We start from the raw sequence: 21,886 nt of genomic DNA on the forward strand, positions 1-21,886 counted from the left end.
ACTAATGGTTTTTACATTCGGATTGGAATTTACAGTTGCCTTCACTTGCTACGTGTGAACTCAGAATTTAAAAAAACGAAACATATCCACAAATAATTATTTTAATCTACTCATGACACGCACTTATAATTCTGCGATTTTTTTGGCTTTTTTTCTATAATAACGTTAACTGCTGTTTGTCTATGCGGTTTTGCTCTCTTGTTACAATATGAATGTTATATTTCCCTGCAGCACCTGAAGGTAGCATCGTACCTCTTGCAGCCTTCACTGTGTCCTCTTGTCGCATATTGATCCAGCTAACTGATCGTTAGCTTTTGTGTCAGTATGATGTCTGCGATGTGTCACTATTCGTCCGTTGTTTCTGGCTAAATATATTTGGCATTCGGTGGCTTTAATGTTCCGTGCAGCTAATTTAAAAACCATCGGCAAAGCGGGAACTGGCTGGTAGGTGGTCTTTGAAATCACTGAGACGTAACATATTGCTCACGTCCACTTAACTCTCGTGCATCAGCCGGTTACAAGGCGAAAGCTAGCTCATGCTAATGGGCTAGCAACTAAGCTCTTATGAATGTCCAAGGCTCTTGATATCGATTTCTTTATATCTTTATCGGCGACAGTCGTCACAGCTAAGCTAGCATAGACGCTGGGAGTAATTTTACTTAGCAGCACTGAAGTGGCATTTAATATTCCTTGATTGGACGTTTGTTGAAGTCAGCTGAGCTAACTAGCAAGAAGACGTTAGCCTACGAAGCTAGCCAAAATCGCTAACAAGAGAATAGTCAGTTTCATAGGAGTTTGCAAACGATATCCCTGCCTTTCAGGTTAGAGCTCAGGAAGACGTGAGTATTTAGAAATGTACTCGTTGCGTGTTGGCTCCAACTTGAACCCTATGGATTTAATGTGATGTGAATAATAGCTTGGCTTTAGTGTTAGTTTTAACAGTTAGTTCACTCGCATTTAACGTTGTTAATCATGACAATTCACTCGTTATGCTCAACTACACATAAACTTTACTATTGTCCATAATGCTTATATGTACCCTTAAGAGCGCATGAGCGACCTGTATGCATTCATGTACCTCCAAAACAAACCCTGTGTACTTGCGTGTCCAAGCATATTACTAATTACGCACGATGATTGGATGTTTGAAGTGTCTAAGGTCCGAGCAAAAGGTGTAAAACGGCCTAACCTGTTTCCTTCACCTCAGGCACTTTCGCCGGACAATGGACGAGCTGGTCCATGATTTGGTGTCAGCACTGGAGGAGAGCTCCGAGCAAGCTGCTCGTGGTGGTTTTGGTGATGGAGGAGACCACGCACTGGCAGTGGGCTGCCTGCTGAAGAGACAGGCTCGGAAACGGAGGGGCAGAAAACGACGCTCTGACAACCCGCATCCGCCATGGGAAACCGGCCACCTCAGTGAGGGCTCAGAGTCCAGTGTGGAGGAGCATAAGGTGAGGCCAAGTGATTGGGCTAACATCAGATGATACTCTGTGCCGACTGGCGACCAAGCAGCTTCTGGAGCAGACCTTGGGAAATTGTCTGAAGACATCGAAAATGGAATTGTCCAGGTCACTGTACTCTTGTGAAAAGTAGCTCCTTTAAAAAAAACTGTGCTGTTGTACAGAAGGACACATCACGATGCTGATTTAGATGTTTCCTTGACAACATCCTGTTTAAATTAGTCGGTGCGTGCAGGTGCTGTTTTCATTCTAATTGACGTGCTCGAGCATGTCAAAGTGTCTTAATTTAGCAGCAGCATCACAGTCTGGTATTCATCACCGTGACATTTATTGCAGGACTACCGTGCCAGTACAGGAGGTGTCTCTGCTGCCAACAGCCATGCCCGGGACAACAGCGACTCCGATGAACAACTTGGCCCTAAAAGACGACCCCCCCACGCAGCTGATCTGGGACGAAACAAGCGGCCACTTTGGCCTGACGACCTTGCTGCCCTGGGCTCAGCAGAGGGAACTCGGAGCCTTCGAAGGCGGCGCAAGGTCAAACGCATGGCCGTGGACCCACCCGCCGAACCAGATCCTCCCTCTTCCATCATGCTCGGGCCCCCACCCGTCCCCAAAGCCCGTGTTGGCGGCAGGCTGCACAGACTGGGTGCCAGCGAGAGCAGGGGTGCCATGGAGCTATGTGGAGGTGGCCTGATGGGGTCAGAAGGAGGGAAGAACCGTGTCAAGAAGAGAAAACTAGCCTCTCACAAGCTTGGAATGGAAGCAGCCGATGAGGGGGTGGTGGTTGAGAGTGAAGACCCCATCTCGTCTCCATTGGAAGGGTCCAAGGACAAGATGGAGCTGGAGGAGCAAAAGGGCTCAGATGAGGAGATGAGTGACAGGTGGTTAGTGTTTTGACTTTCTTTTTTATGATTCCAACTGAGTTTCAAGGTTTCTGCTTCTGCTTTGTTAAGATGAGTGTGCTTCCGAGTCTGTAGGACAGCAGGTGAGTGTGAGGGCTGCATACTAAACTAGTTCTCTTAATTCTATCACCATACCGCTCATGAATTGAACAGTTTTAAACACGGGCTTCTTTTATCAGCCGTTAGCTGCCATCTACACAGCTATGAGATGCAGGCTTATCCCCTATGGAAACATACAGTCTGTTTTTATTGCAGCGCCAGCAGGAGACCTGAAAATCCCCGTCACTGAAGGACGGTTTTCTCCCTGTCCCTCGCGTTGTCCCACATGTTACCAGCCTGTCACCAGCCTGCTGTTACTTAAATAGTTGTGAAATATTAGAAATGTTAAGTGTTCGGTAAAGGTACTCAGGCCATGGTGCATTCAGGCACCTTTGTGTTTGTAGTTTACAGCTTTTTGACAACATTTTGCAGGAAATGGCTAAACCGTTGCACCAAATTTCTTTCTCTTGCCCTCTTTTCAGTGAGACCAGCAGTGTCAGTAACAGCAGTGACGGTGGACTTTATACCAACGATGAGGGAAGGCAAGGTATGCATGTCAAACTTTTTTTTTTATATGTTGAAGAGAAGTGCATATAGTTGTAGCGATAATTATTAACCTCATTCAATACCCTGGCATGAATTAGTCACCAGTTTCTACATGTTATAACGCTTCAGCTTCAGTTAAATAGTTTTTTTCCGATCCAACACTGAGGACAAAATCAATTGCAGGCCTAATTTAGGTCTACTTTTCTGTGTCTTCGTTCCAGGTGACGACGAACAGAGCGACTGGTTCTATGACGGAGAGCCGGGCTCTGGTTCTGGACCTGGCGGTGCATGTGGGATAGCAGGAGTGGTTCCCTGGTGGGAGAGGGAGACGACGTCAGAGGAGCTGGACCTCGCTGACCCGGTCTTCAATAGTATTCTCACTGGGTCCTTTCCACTCTTGAGCCCAAGTGCACAGAGGGGTAAGCTGCTGAGACACAGGCTGGGATGTCTTTTCAGTGTGGCTTTACTGGAACTATGTGTCATGGCTTTTACAGTGTGAGGACACAGGTTTTACACTGTTATTGCAGTCTCACTCATGACCAGAAGGAGGCACTTCACACAGACATTAATAAAGGGCAACATACAGCAATGGGGCTATGGAGTGATTATAATGAGCAGCAAAACGTCCTCAGTACAACTTTGATTGCAGCACTGAGCCTCCTTGTGACTCCCACTGCATAAAGCTGCCTATTCTTCAGTTATATCTCATCAGCTCCGTTGGCCAGTCAGAACTTTCTCCTGCATTTAATGATGAACCTGTGCTCCTGTTTGTCAGGGTTTCAGGCCAGACTGAATCGTCTCCATGGAAACCAGCAGGGGTCTGAGGCGGGGCTGCAGGGAAGCTCCAGTCAGGGCTTTAACGAAAGACTTGGCAGGCAAACGCAGGACTCCCACGAGTGAGTTCTCCTTTATAGCTCTTAATTCTGACTGTTCTGCTACCTCTTTTTTTTTGTTTTTCCTCATTTTCATACATCCTCTTTTTATTCTGCTCCTAAAATTGCAGAGCATTGAAGACATGTTTTAGAAAAAAGAAAAGTTAGTGAAATCAGTCTTTCTCAAATGGCTATAAGCAGTTGAGCTCTGATAGATTAAAAGACACACATTGTTCTGAATTAGTATTAACTGGATTACGGTGTAGACATTTATTAGATAGCATTGTTATTGATGAGCTGCTACTCAAATAAGGTTTTACACTGTTCCTGCAATGCAAATGTAAGAGAAGCGAAGTTTTATCCCAAGGAAAAGCTTCAAAGGTTTTTGGGTTTCTGTAAAATTTTTCTCTCACCTGCAGAGAGAAATAACGGTAAATACCAGTTCTGTTTATTTTTCTCTCTCTCTCTCTCTTTCTTTCGTTCTTGTTATTTATCGCAGTAACAATTCATACTCACCTGTCTCCTACAGGCCTTGGTTTAGCTCAGGATCGAGGAGAGAACACGGACAGGTGAGCGGTGCTCTTTTTACTTCCTATTCCGATCCCCCTCGAGTGGATTGAAAGTGCTTCAGGCATTAAGTTTTGTCCTCTGTCCACCTCCCCGCCGCCCTTCCAGTTGCACTGGGACCCACGGACAGACAGAGGGCATCGGAGGAGCTGTTCGGTGAAAACGGCCAGCAGGTGCGAACAGTTTAACTGAGAACTCGTGTAATTTATGACCCGAACTCGAGATTAATTTCCTGCTTCTCTCTTTTTGCTGCTGTATCCACAATTTCCCCTTGTTGGGATTTTGAAAGAGTCCTTTATTTTGCAAAGTTGCTGGAGGTCAAATTAATGCTGCCATGTTTTTGTGTCATTCTGATTTTGCAGACAGACCAGCGGACATCTTGGCTCTCTATGCACAGGGGATGTCAAGCGGAGGCGGAAGGCCGCCCCCCTTGGTTCCACTGCACCCTCAGGTATTGGATGCACACCTAGCTACACCTAACGCACCATCTGGTACTCTGTGCCAATCCCCCCCCTCTTTTATTTTTGGCTCTCACTTGCTCTCCTCCTATTGGCTGAGCTCAGTGCTTTACCGCACGCCTTCTTGCTGTTACACTGATGTTAAACCCAAAGGACAGGAAGAGAATAATGGGGGTTTGACTTAATCTGAACGTTTAAACAAAACGCTCTTTGTATCCTTTGATACTTTACAGACGCTCTGTGGAAACTACTGCTGACCGGGGCACTGGCCGCTCATGGAGTGAGCAGCTTTACTTAGTACTGCTCACAAATAAAAAGAGGATTAAAAACAGTAATTGGTTGGGCTCTGTGACCAAAGTGAACTTCCTGGAAAAGGGAGGACAAAATGACCATTGTCTAAGACAGCAACTCGAAATGTGGCTCAGTTAATGACACGTTTAGATTTGCACCAAGGCTTTGCAGACAGACTGTCAGCTCTGTGAAATGACAATAGGCGTTTTGACTTTGAATCGAGTTCCTTTTGTGAGCCAAACTGATCTCAGGTAGATTTAATGATGCATTTTAAAAGTAAGACGTTGAATATTTTCCTTTTAAAAGTATTTTCCTGACTTTAGATAAAGTAGTTGGCAAATATTTTTCTGTTTTTTGAACGAATAATGCTATTTTTACACGAATTATAGATTGTTTTGAGCAGTTTTTTTTCTTTTTCCAAATTTTAAATCCTCTCACATTGCCTGTGGTGGGCTGTTTATTGTGCTCAGGGGCCTGCGGTGTATTCAGAACCGGTCCTGAAACTACCACTAACTCCCAGGGATGAATGGATGACATTACACTGTCTTCTACTGGCAGGGCTTTTAGGCTCCTGCTCGTATGAATCACGTCACTTTGGCAAAAATCATTAGCTCTATTGTGCATAATCTGGGTGCAGCACATTGTAGATCAGTAGAATGATTTTATGAAAATTCAGGGGAAAAAACAAAAAGGTAACACATTGTAGAAATGGCGCCGTCTGTAACCGTGCCAACAGCTGATTGACGCGTTTTAAAACGGCATACCTCACAGACACTTTCACTCTCTACAATGAGACCGACAAGCTGATGCAAGGTCCTAAATCAGACATCACGCAGTGCAAAGATGCTGGTCATCCCCACAGGGGGACTGAGAAAGAGCTGCCAGCTGTCTTGCAGTCAGGTAAAATCCATTAATCTTGTCTCTTTTTGTCCGCAAGTTGTTGCTGTCCGTGTCACGGCCAGAAGTCATTAAATGACCATTGTGTTCTTCCTGGAGCACTGAAAGCAACAAGACAATCGACAAACTCGCATATCAAACCTGTCAACTGCTGCTAATTGGTGTTCCGCCTAATAAAAGTCACATATCTGTTGAAATATGCCTTTTTTTCTTTCTGTGACTCCTCTTTTCAGGTGTGGTCGGGGAGAACGCGGCTCCCATCCCTGACTCAAACATGGGGAACCGCATGTTGCAGAGCATGGGCTGGACTCCAGGGATGGGCCTGGGCCCGGAGGGAAGGGGTATCACTGAGCCCGTCCGGGCCACTCAGAGACCCAAAGGGGCGGGCTTAGGTTTCAACTGAGCGTCCAGTTTCTGGATGCTGAACCCACAGCAGGGTAAAACAAAAAGGAGGGACAGATATTGAATTCTCCTCTGGGCTATTTTGGGGAAAAAAAAAAAAAAAAGAAAATGGAAAAAAGACAAAAAAAAAAGAGGTCCAGAGTAATCCAGGCATATGAGTCACAAGAGAGAGAGAAGCAAAGGAGTGTCTGTGTGGTGAAATGAAAGCTTTCCCATATTGGGGAGGCTGCAGTAAGCCTGGGACTCTTTGTCACGTGAAAGTGACTGACTGCAACTGAGCGGGGGAAAAGGACTCGAACTCCATGTTGGAGAAAATATGTGACACTGATGCTTCATCACATGTTACCTCAGATGTCACCATCGCAGGCCGGAGAACTGGGCTCAGAACATACTGAGAGCGGAGCCACGGCGTGCGCCAGTGACCAGAGCGCGGTTCGTTAGCGGTCAGCAGTATTGGTTAGCAAATGAATGAGAAATGGTTTTGGTCCGACATTGCACAAGAGTTTTCGAATCAAAGGTTTGAGTAGGCTTTACCTCATGACACATTTTATGTTCCTTTTTATTGTAATGAAGCTATGTCGATAGATAATGTCGTTGGAATGTTTTTATTTCTCCGCAAACAAAAAAAAAAAGAAGCAAAAATCAAACCCCCTCCCAGCTTTTTTTCTTCTTTTAGCAACAGTATGCATGGATGTGCAGCTCAAGCTGCTGCATGTTTCTGCTGATGTTTATAAGATGTTTTTTTTTTCTGTCCTGTTTAACCAAACTATACGTTTTCTTTTAAAAACATTCAACTGTAACCAACTCTAAGCGACGATACAGTCAATACTAAAGCGACAGGTGTGTCCATGCAGGTTTGGGGGGGAAAAAAGAGGAACTGTCACTTAAAGGGCTCTCATAAGCTTTGGTTAACAGGTGCTTTCATCTAATTCGCTCCATGAGACTCTTTGTCTGAACCGTGTCCAAGCAGAGACCGTGACTAACTAACTGAAAACCTACGGCACAGCAGGCAAAACACGCATCAAGTGGATTTTTCCATTTTAATTTTTTTTGTAATTGTTGTTTCTCTCCTTAAATTTAATATTCTAAGACTTGACTGGGCCTTTGTCAGCATATATTGGCCATCTGTTGATGATTACTGTGAAAGTACATGGGATGTTGTATTGTAACAATATTTTGTCCCTCAAAACATTTTTTTTTTTTTTTTTTTTTAACCCTTCAAAGCCAAGGCTACTGTAAAGGAAATTTTAGCCGAAGTTCAACTGACATAACATCTATTAAACATTCATTGTTACTGTATGATTTTACTGTCCTTTGAGGCTAATCCTACTATTCTTGTTAAATAAAGAAGCTAATTTGTTTAAACAGTGCTGGCGTATTGAGATCAATACCCATGGTGGAGGTGCAATATCATATGTTGTGTTTCAGCAATTGGTTTGTTGGAGAGACTTTTATATATATATATATATATATATATATATATATAGAGAGAGAGAGAGAGAGTGCAATTATGGGATGTCCATGGCACTGGGTGCCATTCCTGTTGACCACTGGCTTGTTGGCTACTCGCCTAAAAGAGCATTGAGCCCGAGATTCATACAGATGCTGATCCGTGTGCAATAAGCTAGAATCTATGAGCTGCCCCAATAAGCTGTTCAGGCTAATTTTAACCTAAAGGTTGTTGGGAAAGGCCGCTTCGTTTTAGTGAGTTCCTTTGCTGCTCCTGTTCGTTATTTTTTTGCAGTCTTATCACTTCTCACACAAAGACGGGTGTAAAATGAACCCGTTAAATACAAAGCTGTACATAATGAGTGCAGCCAGCCTCAGCACTTCACTCCGATCTTGGCATCCTTCCCATAAATGTGCAGCAGGAGAACTTTCCGATGTAGTTGTTTCTGAGAACCCATGTTCACCGCTTTGTGATGCTCGTAAAACCATGAATATCTCCGGCTCTATCAACACATGCATCGCATTCACATGCTGACTCAACATCGCTGAAATATGATGCGTGCTTTGTCTCCCTCTTTCTCTCCCCCCCCATCTTTTGCAAGGCTGCAATAGAAAACCTCCTCTGTGTCTGTGAGAATACAGGAGAGCTGTGTCCTCTACCCTTCCTTCAGCTCGCCACGTCCCTCTGCATACAAGGGAAACGTTTGCTGTGTGTCCACCCCCCCCCCCTGCCGGCCCAACACACACCCATTCTCTCAAACGCACTTTCGCTCTGACATACTCTCTCAGGACTCCCGAGCAAGCCAGGCAGGTAAAGTCAGCAGCGAATCTGAGTGAGATGCTGAGGGGAGAGAAAGACGGAGAGGGCAATGCGTGTGTGTGTGTGTGTGTGTGTGTGTGTTTATGAATTTGTGTGTGCGCTGCTGCATCGCTGGGCTACAGAGACCGGAGGCGAAGAGAGCTGGAGCGTTTGTCCTTGAGACTGACTGACTGACTGACTGACTGACTGCAGCCGTTGAGCGAAGGACCGACCAGCCAGTGGATGAAACTGACAGTGAGTACTGAGCGAAAGCGGTAAGGCGAGCAAACGGGAAGAAGTAGGTGCAGGCTTCTTCTCTCAGTTGCAGCGCATGAACTGCTATGTTTTTGCTCCCATCATCTTAGAAACAGTCCAGTGTGATGTTCGAGAGGTGTGTGCGTGTAGTTGTGTGTGTCTCCAGGTGAAGGTCTACTCTGATCCCAGGTGAACCCATCTCTCTGGCTTTTTATTGGCTCCCATCGGTACTTCCTTTAAAGCCCTCATGCGAGACTTTGTGAGCAGTTCAGCAAATTTTTCACCTCTCGGGTGATTCTGCAGCAGCACCCGCTCTTTCTTTGTGTGTTTGCGCGTGCAGCATCAAGAGAGTTGTCAGGAAATATCACTGTACATGCGTCCAGCCCTGTGCCTCGTGCCCCCCCCCCCCCCCCCCCCCCTCTCCTCTTCCTCACCCCTTCTGTTGACAGATCGATAGTTATGCATATATAATTGGAAGTCATCATTTATGGCGACCCTCCAAAGCGAGTCATTATCATGTGTAATCTTGCAGAAAATTACATTTTGACTAGTTTTGACTAGTGTACTAGGAAATGCGGCCAGGGTGCGGAGATGACCAGAAGGTGGGGTCACTGGAAGAACACCCTGGAGCCTTGGGAAAGGGTTGGGGATGGAAGGAAGGAAGGAAGGAAGGAGGAAGAAGGGAGGGAGGGAGGGAGGGAGGGTGTTACATCTTGCCGGAAAGCTGAAATGACCCAGAGGTGCACCTCAAAGCATCTGTGTGATGAAATGATTAGGGACAGGAGGGAGTCACGGAACAGAGAGAAAGGATGGAAACAGATATGGGAAGACTGTGAAAGAAGAAGGGATGGAGGTTGAGAAGTGTGAGCTGAATATTGTCTTCCGCTCTCTGTGGAGCGAGACACTGTCGTGAGATGAGACTGGCTCACCTGTGGAGCTGCTGACAGAAGGTGTTAGGCCGAGTTAGAGGGGTGTTTAGATGGATGGGTAGATAGAGATAAAGCCAGAGGGTGAATACATAACACTGTGGTAGACTTTATATAAAGAAAAACACGAAAGGATAGCTCTTTTGTCTCTATGTGTTTTGTGTTGATTTGTTTAGTGTAGACACGCTGACACTGAGCCAGAGGGAAAAATTTGCCACCTGTGGAGATAAAAGTGATATGATGAGAGAGACTGCATGCTGTTTCTCTGTGTGACTGTGGGTATGTGAAAGTGTTTCTAATAGTTCCTGACATCAGCATTAGGCGTGAGTGGCGCTGACTCCCAGGATTCAGTGTGTGTTGGACCCGCATCAAAGGCTCTTGGGACAAGTCTGGGAACCAGGTGCTTGTGTGAGGAAGGGTGGGGGGTGGGGCGGACGTGTGAAAAAGCAAAAATGTGATGAGATTAAAGTGATTTCAACTTATATAACCACAAAAACCAAAACATCAGATGATGCAACAAAATGGAGAACATGACAGCATTTCACAGAATTGCTGTAAAGAAAACCCAACAAAGCTAAAAAGCCTCGAAAAAGGCGGTCGTGAAACTGAAATCTGCCATTTTCAAAAGAACACGTATGTGAAAATCCACATAAACCCAAAACACTTCTCAACGATCACAACAAAACGGACAGTGCGACATTTAAGGAGACCAGACAAAATGCTCTCTGATTAGCTGCTGCATTTTGTACTTGATGCACACCATATATGAACAATTAAGGGAGGAAACTATTTTTCGATAGAGCTACTGATGAGACGACTGCACGGCCAAAGGTTCACATTCAAGAAGTCGTTTTAATTGCAAACTGCAGCATAGTGTGGTATGAGAGCTGTCAAGTATTTAGTAGGCTAACAAGCCCAACATGCAAATCTGATGTTTTTTAGGCCATTAGAAGATATCATGTCATTTTAAAGTCAAACAATTTGTCCATGCTACTATTTTGACCCGACCTCGAGAGCGTCTTTCCTTTAAAAACAGTTTTGACAAAGGCTCAGTGCGCCCCTTCAACATTTGATCAAATATTTGCCCCTAAGGGCTACGAAAAAAGGCAGGAAACTGCAGGTTTGCTGTGTACACAAGTCAAGAAATATTCACGCTGTGGCGATGTCTGAAAGTTGTTGGCACTGTTTGAATTTCAAGGCTCTTAAGCAATATATAGTTTGTCAGTTTTTGATACAGAGGGGACCGCTGTGATTGGACCCATTTCTTTTGCCCCCTTTGACCCCGTTTGTGTGTGTGTAGGTGAGGCGTCCCATTTGTTTTAGTCATTGAGGGGCAGGGGTCATCTAGCCCTGCTTAAGTCCCTCCAAACTATTTTTCACGTTCAGACTCCCAACTGAGCGGTACACCATATTTTAGATAAAGATTACAACCCCGAGCCCTTCTAGATCCCTCCTGTAGGACCACCGTCAAGTCAGGGTCAGAGTGACAAATTTGGATCGGCCCTTTAAGTAGATTTTCCCTCTGTCCCGTGAGTGTTAAGGAGATAAGTCCATTATTAAAGTAAATGTACTTACACTTCCCTCCGAGAGCTTTACAATCTGCACAATATGCAGCTATCTGCAGCTCTATCTATAGAGTCCCAAGTCGGATAAAGAGAACTCCCGGGAAAACGGTGGAAATCGCAGTTGGAGGAGAATTACTGCATCTTTAAAAAAAAAAACACAAAAAACTGTAGGCAAATTAAACCGAAACATACACAATGCAATGAATATATGCAGAGAAAATGTAAAGCAGCTGCTATGCTTTGAGTTTCTTGTTTACCACAAAGATATCAAAAGACTACACATGCGGAGGAAAAGAGAAAAGAGAGATGCCCCCGTTTTCTTCTGCTACCACAATGCAGTAGAGAACTTGCAGAAACAGAGGAGGGTGACCAGCAGATGACCAATTAATCCAATAGTTCTTGCTGAGAATATGAAGGGTATTTGCTGTGTTAATCCATATTATGTTGTTAGGAGAGGCTTGGTTACATCTAATCACCCTAAGGCTCTCCAGATGGGCTCCTTCCAAAAGACAATATGGCCTGATGACGAGGGAGAACAATTGCACATATCCGGGTAAACTTCTCCCAAAGTATCTCCACAGGAGACTTGCTGTTTCAAGATGTTGTGGGACATAAATGTCAAAGAAATTCTTCCACTAGGGGGCATTCCACTCAAGTTATTAGGACGTGTAAAACAATCTGTGAAGCTGCAACTGAGCTGGTTTTCTCAGTGCATTTAGTCTCAGGTATTCATAAAAAGGGGTAAAATTAGTCCCAATGAAATCCTGCCTGCCTGAAAGCCTTCCTGTGCATATACGTTTCCCCGCAGTGACTCACTTCCTCCGCAGTGGGACTGTAGAATCTCCTGATAAGTGAAAACCATTTGAAAACAATTGAACCCCCCCACCACACCCCAAGGAGGAGCAGCAGCAGGTCCCAGTAGCTGTAAGTGACATTTCTATGGTTATGTCACTTTAAGCTTCTCCCAGCGGGTTTCTAAGATTTCTGCCGTGGATGTGTGTGTTTGTGTGTGTGTGTGTGTGTGTGTGTGTGACCTCTGATCCCTATACTGTGCACCGCAGATCAATACAGAACTGATCCTATTCCAAGTGCTCATCTGTCACTTATTTTATGCACCATTTCCTTCCCATTCATCTATTTAAAGTCATCAGACTGCAAATATATGACACGAGATATCCCTCTTTAATTCTACAATGCAGTTTGGATTTGTCTCCCTGCTACCTCCATGAGTCTGCCTCGTTTTGTGAAAGCCGTCGAGTGTCTGAGAGGCGACGTGTTGGTGCAGCAGGACGAGAGTGTTTGCACACAGTGTCAGAGGTGTTTCCCTCTGTCGCAGTAATTGATGGATGGCTACGGGTCAGATATAAACTAAGCAGATTACCACTTGCTGGTTCTGAGGCTAATTCTAATGTGTGTGATGGGGGGGTTGGACTTGATGAGTGACTGTCCGACTTTGGAAGTCGAAGCGACAGATGTCGCTCGAAGCTGAGAATTGGTGGCTGTGAGTTTAGGGACGAGGAGAAAAGATTGAACTCACACATGCAGCCTGCTTATCTGCACTTCCCCTGTTCTTCAGATGGAAACATATCCATCTCTGATGTGTGGGGTCAATAGCTGGCAGTGTGGTGCTCTATTACGGGCAGCATCCCTGCTATTGAGCTTCTGTCTTTCAGTCAGGCTCAGCGGTGGAAAAATATTTTTGATGTTTAAATGCAGCCACGCGGTTTCCTTTGCTGCACTCAGCTTGTTTTGATGTTTCAAAGAGCCGTCGGCTCTGGATTTAGCTTCTTTTCAAGTCTGTGCTTTCAAATAGTTTTGTCTGCTGGTGTTGTGTTTCAGCCTTTGTGTTTTTTTTCTCTTGTTTGGAAATTATGTATTTCCCCTTTTTTTCCAATTCCTAAGTTGATTTCTGTCATCCAAAAGCAGGAGAGAAGGAGTTTTTCTTCCAAAGACAAATCATGACGGAGAAATTTAAAATGTCATTGTTCATTGACTTCCCAGAAATTAAATTTGTAAACCAGTCGACAACTTTCTGTGAAAACAGCCCAGTCCCAGTCTCCTCAGCTGTGATGCGTTCTGTACTTCATTTTGCACACCCAGCTGAGGCTAATGTCAACAGTGAAGTAGCGCCACTCTTCTGGGAAACTTACGTGATATACTATTTGCAAACTGCCTCAAGCATCTTCTTCTGCGATATGTTCTGGGGAAAAAAAGGTCTCATACGGGTTGCATTTCAGGCAGCATATACACAGATACTATTATACCAGGGATTTTCCAGTATCAGCTGGTAATATAAGTGCAACAATGTATCAATGGATTTTAAAATGCCTTTAATTCATTAAGTGAGCGATGGTTGATCTGAACGTTTTTTTTTATGTCTCTCAGTTTTTGTTGCTTATTGACCAACATATTCCCCAATGACAATATACAGGCTAAAAGTTGACTGGACAATATCATAATAGATGACTCAATGATTGTGCCCCTTTATATCAAAGACACCTGAAAATGTATGATGTGTAATGAACTGGAAGCTTAATTTCTGAATTAAGGAAATGAATTAACAGCAATTACAGAGAAAGATTAAGAGTTTCCAGGCGCACTAGCGGTTCTGCTACATCTGGGATTCTCAAATATGGGTTTGGAAAAACAAACAAGCGGGTGTTTGCTGACTCTTTGGAGCTGACTTTTATGTGACCTGACACCAGCTTGGATCTTTTCGTGTAAGTTGCTTTTCTGGTTTGTCTTAATGATTGCTAAAATCAGTTTGATTTGACCTAGAGGTGTTCTTACATGGAGGGAAAATAGAATTGACTCACACATTTTGCGTGACTGTTGAAATTAGTCATTTTATTTAGACCACTTTTAACTGTGTTCTATGAGGAGGCAAGAATCAAGTGATGACAGCAGCCAGGGTAAAGCCACTTAGGGATAGGAATCATTTCATTTTTATGACAACATAAAGTTTGCTACATGGTTTCTACATAATTATCTCACTATGGAGATGTTTTTATGCAATGTCTGAAGTGTATTACATTTGTTATGACCACACTCTGGTGGTGTCTGACTTTTTCTGTTGTTTGTTTGTACTTTTATTGTTCAAATTCTAAAAAGTTCTGCCATCAGAAATCACTCTCATCCTTTGCGGTCCTTACGTTCTTCCTCTTTTGGCTTTGCATGAGCTTGCACTCGTGGGGTTGTTAGTATGTGTGCGCGTGCGGCAGCCATAATGACTGTTTCGGTTGGTTGGGAGTTTTCTTGTGGTGCATAATGAGATAAAGTTCACTCCATGCGGCCTGCTGTCTGGCCTTTATCTCAGGAACAGATTAGCGCAGGTGATTTCATTCCTGTGGAGATAGGTTCAGCGGGGTTAATCTCAGAGCACGACATCATGATAATCAGAGAAGAAGAGATGGTGCGATGTGAGCAGGAGAAAGACATTCTGACGCTTGTAAAGGTGTTTAGAGCGGCAAATCTCGAGATGTTAACACAAGTACTCCGAGCAGACAAAGAAAATGATCGTTTATTCACTAAGATTGTACATCTGTAAACTGGAAAAGATTGCAAAACCACATTTAAAAATTTAAAGATGACGCCTACCAATTTACAGACAGATTGAGTATAAATGGACAGAATTTGAGAGCATTGTTATGCTCCATAGGAATGGGTCAAAAAACAAAATTCAGTTCAAAGACGAGGCGTGAAATAGTTTAGCATGTATGAGGTAAAAAAAAAAATCAGCAAAAGAAAGCAATTTGGGTTTAAATTGTTATGTCTGGAAAAGATAAGGACCTTGTCCCATCAGTGAGACACGGTGGTGGTAGTTTCAAGGTCTGGGTCAAGTTTGCTGCCTCTAGTCCACAAAGTCCTTTACAGAGACTAACAACCATTCATGCCCACACTGGCTTCCCAGCATTAACTCTGACTTAAACCATTGATTTATTGAATTATAAAGAGGAAATTTCAAGCCACAAGAAATCTCTGTGAACTGAGTCTCAAGACAAAATGGATTATGCATCTCGATGGCAAATCTCACGCGGATAATTCTGCCAACAAATGATAGAAGATGTTAATATTTTGGTTAGGCCAAGTCAAAGTCTTGTCCTTAATCCAACATAAATGCTGTGGAGGGATTTTAAGTAAGCAGTTCATGTGAGATAAATATAGTGGAAACTGCTCTGTCCAGAGGAATGACTTGAAAGCCCTCCGAGCTAACATGCAAGACTGTGCAACATTTAACAGAAACTTTAAGATGTAGTTCTTGCTGCACAAGTGGGTCACACCACATACTGATACGAAGGGTAAACATACTTTTTCCAGATAAGTGACATTAGTTACTTGAAATCTTTTTACCAATTATATGATGTTGTACATTTGTTCAGTTAAGTCTTTTTGATCTACTTTCAGGACGTGTCTCATATTCATGCAAGTGGTTCAGTGTTTAGCACTCTTAGAAAATAAGAATGACCTTTTTGAAATCTCTGGGTGGGAGTTTGCTGTTCTGAAAATATGAAAGCGTGTTTCACACCTGTGCGCAACACTCTGCTCCTGCAAGCCCGCAGATCCCGGGTGAAACTTGCCGAGTCTGATAGAACTGGAACGACGTGGTTTTCCACTCTTCAGTATTCTGTAACATTACATTGACATTTACTCAGCAGGATGGTTTGATACAAAGGCCTAGTTTTGATTTTGACATATTAATTTGGACTTTGGGGTGAAGGACAGGGAAACTCTGACAAGCCACATGTGTTATTTTCTTTCACGACTTAAGATGACCTAAGAGCACCTAAGAGAGGGAGGGTCTCTCAGCAGTGAATTTGGGCAGGTTTCTTCAAAAATCTACATCTACAAATTGTGGAGCAAATTCAGGTTAATGTCGGTCAACAATAAAATGACAAAGGCTTTGAATAGTCCATCATTTACAAAGTATTATATCATTAAAAGATTCAGAGAATCTGAATTCTGAGCACCCCGCACATATTGATTTATGTTAAATTGAATCTGTTCTTCCTCAGCTGTCTTGTTTCTGTCTATCGCACCATATTGCACCTGGTCACCTTTTTTTCCCCCCAGGTGGACACTACTTCCCCTGTTCCTCATTTGCACGTGTTCTTTGTGAGTGAAAACATCAAATTAGGCTCGCAGCCAAGGCTGATTATCTCAGATAACAGCACTGCACAAGCAGATAAGTCGGTTAAGCCTTAAGTGGAATGTGAATTGATGTCTTAATGTGTGGATGTCCATGTATTTGTTCATACAGTGCCTGTGGAAAGCTCATCATTTTATTTTGCAGAGTAGTTATGAGAAGATGATTTTTAGCTCAGGATTTAGACTTCCCTCTGTATTTTTCTTTCTAGATCAAGGAATGATTTTTTTTCTCTCAGTTTGCTCTTCAGTTAATCAATACAATGCGATAGAAAATCCCTTCAAACTGAATAAGAAATTGACATATATATATTTTTTTTTTATCTTCCTCTGCAGAGACTGTCCAAACGCCAGTAAAGCGATTCTAAAATAGATTTCTTAGAAGTTTACGATAGCTGGATTTTTATTTCTTTATTTCTTTTTTACTTTCACACTCTTCCCCCTCAACACTACACATTTAGAGGGTATGTAGTATATCTTGTTGTTATAAGGTGAGCATCCACACTCCCACATAGAGCTTTTTCTGACTGCTTCAACCCCTCTAAATATCCCACATCCTTTTGTCATTTCCACCTGCCCCAGCGGCTCCGGCTCTGATTGGCTCAGAGGACAGCCAATCAGCCGTCAGCGCAGTGTTGCGCGCAGGGGGTAGTGGGAGGCCATTCAGATAGTGTGGCTGGGTGTTCGCTAGGACCCGGCTGCTTCGCTTGGAGACCCTTGTCACACGCAGCTTGTAGTCACAACAGTGCGGACTTCAAAGGCACCCGGGGGCTGTTGGTGAGAGGTGTGAGTGACAGGAAGACACACACACACGCGCGCACGCACACGCACACGCGCACACAGGGACAATGAGCGGAGCCGAGAGTGTGATCCAGCAGAGGAGAGGGCAGTAGATGGACACATAAAGTTTGGAGGCACAAAAGCTCTGAGAGAAGTGCAGTTTATAAAAGCTACTGAGAAGGAGGACAGAATAAGTGAAGGAGGCGGACGGGAACAAACGGAACATTTTCTCCTCTACGGGGTATGGTGGCAGAGCGCATATGGATTTAGTCGACCTTTACCTCCCAGAGTGTTTCAGCTTCCACTCTGACACAGAGTAAGTACCCTCTAAAACGCAGCAAGCCTCACAAACTTTGTTTTAGTTCCAAGGGAAGTAGCCACGGGGCTAACATTGATAAACATGTTGTCCAACAGATATATGACACTGTGGGAAGAGAATGTCTAATGTTTATCACAAAATACCTTTTTCAATGACAAACAAAGAGAGGTTTAATTCACATCAGTGCAACGGAGTTAAAACCATTTGTTGTGCATTTATTTGATACCATAGCATGGCTGTTTTGAAGCATCCTCCCTATCATTACCACATTTCAGGATAAGGGAACAGACTTTTATGCAGTGCTTTTCTCATGTTTGTAACTGAGGTTTCTCTTGTGCTCGCTGCACAGTTTCAGTACATTAACCCTTAATTAAATGCTTTGTTAACCATTAAGTAATCATGAAATCCGTTAAATGTCAGAGACTTTGCAGAAAAATGTTTAAATGTTTCTTTCCACCTGCCCAAAACAGCGCCACTTTCAAGCAAGTGGGGGAAAAAAATAGGGATCAGAACAACACATTCTGAGTTTAGAGGAAGAAAAGTAACGAATGTGTCGAAAAGTATCAAAACTAACGAGCTGTGCTGCCAAGTCAGTACACGAAGAAAGTCCCACTCCAACGTGGTGTTGCGCCACCTTCGCCACGACCTTGAGCTCCACCCACGGATGCCTTTTCGCCAAGATCAAGCATCGATGACTGGAGGGTCAGACTATTGCATGAAGTTATCTGCAGCAAATTCTAGACATTCTCATCGGGCTTAGTGGGGGCCAGTCCATGTGTGAAAGTGGTGTCTCATGCTCCCTGAGTCACTCTTTGACAATTTGAGTCTTATGAATTCTGGCATTGTCTTCTTGGAATATGACCTTGCCGTCGGGGGGGCGGGAGGGGAGGGTGTTTGTTGATGGAAAGACCATTTTATAGATTCAATATTCCATCTGATTCTATATTCAGTCGGCTGACTTTTACTTTTTTGCGCACACACCATTGGTGAAGTCACACCTGACCAAATGAAGAAACCCCAGATCGTTAACCTAATTATTATCATTTTTTTTTCATTTGATCTACTAACTAGTCTTGGTGTGGGTTGACTGGCTACTAACTGAGGCTGGCGAAACAACCCCCCCCCCCCCAAACAAGGCTTATCTGAAATCCTGGGGAAAGATGTGCGAAGCAGCTGTTTGATTGCCTCCGGAGTGGCTCTTTGATTGCCTGTTTTTTTTTTTTGCTGTAATCATGCAAAGAAAAGAAAAGAGCTCAACTTCATTATCATCACTGTTGTGCCGCTCTCAGCTGCGGCATAATCAGACTCCACTGAGAACACGGCCAATCTCATTGAGCATTTTAGGATTTCGGGGGTTGAAATTAACCTTCCGCCAGCAGCGAAAGATAAAGACAATTAGAAGACAGACGGAGGGAGACGGGCAGACATGTGGACGCACAGGTTGGCTGATTACTTGTGACACGGGCTGGCAGATAAAGAATTGGACAGAGGACATGGAAGGCTGCAGATGATCCCCATGTGTGGCACGCTATCCAAGTCTGCAGAGCCTGTGGGTTCAAACTCCGGCCTCAAGCACCTCATTTTCCAGTTACAAAGCCTGTCTAAGGCTCTTAGGGCTGGCTGAGGGTGTCACTGATCCCTGATCATCTCTGGTTCATTAGCGGGGGGGAAAAAAAAACCAAAACGCCACAACCGAGACACCCTCTGACGTACATGAAGTTGGGGTTCTTGCTCAAAGGTCGGTCAGCAGGCCTTGTGAGGTATTTTTGGCACCATGAAGAGACTCTTCGGCGCCTTGCATTTTATTTTCACTTCCTGAAATCTGTTAGATTGGTTTGTTTTTATTATTTTTGTCTTTTCCCGCTTGCTTTTAGCAGCTCAATCGCTTAGCTTACACCTCATTTCCAGCGTTTCTTCCCTTTCTCTCTCAACCCTACCCAGGCTTTGGGTCATTGTCTGCATTATGACTCTGCTCGTTGGAAAGAAAGTGTTGCCCTCTCTCCTTTCTTTCAGCGCCCCCCCCCCCCCCCCCCCCCCCCCCCCCCGCCCGGGTTAATGAGCCACAGGATTGCCCCTTTTCTTTCTGTCCCTCCCCAGCTTTTTCACATTCCCTCTATCTGTCTGCCTCGCTTGTGATTTCCTCCTGCCTCCCTTTTCCCTCCTCTCTTTTTGTCCTGTCCTCGTTTCACACTGCATTTTCTCCTTTGTTGCCAAGGAGAGTTGTTTTAGCTATTGGAACACAAAAGGTACAATAACTTTGGAACTCCACTGAAACACACACACACACACATATACAGATTTATGGCTAAATCCACATATGTGGATTTTTTTTTTTTTTCCGCTGCACTGTAGAAGTCGCTCTGACCACCCTTTGATGGGCGATTTTGTGGAGTGGCACTTCCTGTCTGATCACCGCACGCTAACGCCATTTAATTATGAGAGCAAAGCGGCAGCATCCAACCCCTTCTCCGCCTCCCCCTCCCTGTGATGCATTACAGTGTGAGAGTGCAAAGTATATCTCACTCTGTACCTGTCAGAGTCTTGACACAGCAATATGGACACCTGTGATGGATAGCCCATGAGGCTGCTGGTGTGTCACTTTAAAAGGAAACCGGAGTCTATTCACAGGGCTGTTTTTATAGTCTTCAAAGTGGATTGAAGAGTTTATAGATGCAGGGGAGGAGTGATAGAGAAAATGGGATCAGAGTCTTTAACCGGAGCATGAGCGCAGGTTAATGAGAGACCATTGGAAGACTGGATAGGTAAACGTATTTTGACATATCTTTAGATAAAAAAAGTCCTTTATTTTAGCGCCTCGAAGCCAACTGGTTTGATTTTATGGCTGGCAGTCTTAGAGGTTTCGGTCACTCTCACCGCACTCATCGATGTTGCTTTGGCTGTTCAAGGTGCAACAAAAGGCGCTCAGGAGTTAGTGGAGACCAAAGCGGAGCTAAATTGAAATACATCGGGACAACAAATAGCTGATTACCGGCCGATTACCGAGACTACTGAAATCCTAAAGCCCCGAAGGAGCAAAGGTCATCTCTCTTGCCTCGAGGTTCTACATATTCATATGCAGATATCTGCTTTAAAGAAGAGATAAAAGGTGAATTATGGTATGTATACTTGCCAGGTGACCAGAAATGGAATCACGGACTAAAGTTAAATAATGCTCTTTGTCTGCTGGATGAGGAAATATGCAGCTCTGTTTCTTCTGCCTTCAGCTGGAAGAAAAGTCAGCAATAGAGGGACATTCTGCCTTCTTCGATGCCCACCATTGGGGAAAGAAAAAAAAAAAAAAAGCAGCTGCAGTGATTTCCTCCCAGCAGTTGTTTGGTGTTCCTGATGCCGCCCCCTCGTACCCTCACAGGCCCGTCTCTTACTGCGCCGCTCCGTGTTTGTGGCTTCGTAGAGGGGTCAGCAGCGCGTGGCCGCGGTTTACTCAGCGGGTGGTTAAAAGCAGACAGTGTTTTTGCCTATCAAATAACCTGCGATGGCAAAGACTGATTTACATGGCAGGAAATCAGGGCAATTTGAACATCCACCTCACTGAGCCGTGAGTGGAGCGGGAGGGACGCACAGCTGGGTGGATATCGTGTGGGGAGAGGAGAAGAGTGTGACAGAACGGGGGAACCGATAGACGTTTTCAAAAACATTTTTATTTTAAAAGTCGGCCTGGCGACACACAGTTGCTCGCAAATACGTGTTAGGGTGTTTATGAAGACACGTGCTTTAAAATGTGTCTGTAAGCGTGTGCGTGCTTCTGATCACAGGAATCTGAAGTGTTCTGCATGTCGGGCAGTGGGAGACTGTCCAAGCTTCTTATTTTTACATCCACGCATCAAAGACTGACGCCACAATGGGCGTCAGTATGTGTGCGTTTTCAGGATGTGTTACCGTGTGTGTGTGTGTGTGTGTGTGTGTGTATAAGTGCAGATCACATGCCTAAGAGCCTACAGTGGACTTCAGCTGGTTTCATATGGTTTTTTTTCTCCTCAGCATGGTGACAGAGAGTCTGCTGTGGTCACTTCTTTCTCTAATAATAGAGCCATGACACAATCTTTACCACAAAGGCCCACATCTAATTTATTATTTCATATATGTAGATATAGATATGCAACATTTATTACAGAAGTAATAGAAGTGTTAGCTCTATATGTGTGTTTTTGTTCGTAACGTATTAACATAATGAGCAAGGTATGCAGTTTTTCAAA

At 44.2% G+C, this 21,886-nt stretch overlaps 2 protein-coding genes across 5 annotated transcripts in view; both read left to right on the top strand.

Moving 5' to 3' along the window:
- Window positions 1-243: 243 nt before the first annotated feature.
- On the top strand, window positions 244-7,797 carry gpatch2 (G patch domain containing 2). Of its 2 annotated transcripts, none has more exons than XM_072362238.1 (10): window positions 244-444; window positions 1,208-1,451; window positions 1,797-2,347; window positions 2,887-2,951; window positions 3,172-3,369; window positions 3,726-3,846; window positions 4,352-4,391; window positions 4,498-4,562; window positions 4,752-4,840; window positions 6,269-7,797. In XM_072362238.1, exons 1-10 carry the CDS (start codon window positions 395-397, stop codon window positions 6,436-6,438), a joined length of 1,593 nt encoding a protein of 530 aa, XP_072218339.1. In that variant the 5' UTR covers window positions 244-394; the 3' UTR covers window positions 6,439-7,797. The 2 variants fall into 2 exon arrangements, with proteins under 2 accessions (XP_072218339.1, XP_072218340.1); XM_072362239.1 differs by having other exon boundaries at window positions 1,797-2,344.
- Window positions 7,798-8,631: 834 nt separating this feature from the next.
- The window catches only part of LOC140266889 (estrogen-related receptor gamma-like), a 29,630-nt gene continuing 16,375 nt past the window's right edge, over window positions 8,632-21,886 (top strand). Inside the window, exon 1 of one of the 3 annotated variants that reach the window (XM_072362016.1) lies at window positions 8,632-8,697. Coding sequence is in view for 1 of the 3 variants with exons in the window: in XM_072362014.1 (XP_072218115.1) it covers window positions 17,614-17,669 (56 nt within the window). In the remaining 2 variants the exon portion in view is untranslated. The other 2 variants (XM_072362015.1, XM_072362014.1) reach the window with 2 other exon arrangements.

The sequence above is a fragment of the Leuresthes tenuis genome, unplaced genomic scaffold (genome assembly GCF_036924035.1).
Source record: "Leuresthes tenuis unplaced genomic scaffold, fLeuTen1.0.hap1 SCAF_13, whole genome shotgun sequence".
Lineage (NCBI taxonomy): Eukaryota > Metazoa > Chordata > Actinopteri > Atheriniformes > Atherinopsidae > Leuresthes > Leuresthes tenuis.

Bases quoted from the DNA above. Each gene is read 5' to 3' on its own strand.
- gpatch2 (XM_072362238.1), top strand. From the start codon at position 395: ATGTTCCGTGCAGCTAATTTAAAAACCATCGGCAAAGCGGGAACTGGC. The intron at 1,452-1,796 runs GTGAGGCCAAGT...CATTTATTGCAG, and splicing joins CCAGTGTGGAGGAGCATAAG to GACTACCGTGCCAGTACAGG. The intron at 3,370-3,725 runs GTAAGCTGCTGA...CCTGTTTGTCAG, and splicing joins GAGCCCAAGTGCACAGAGGG to GGTTTCAGGCCAGACTGAAT.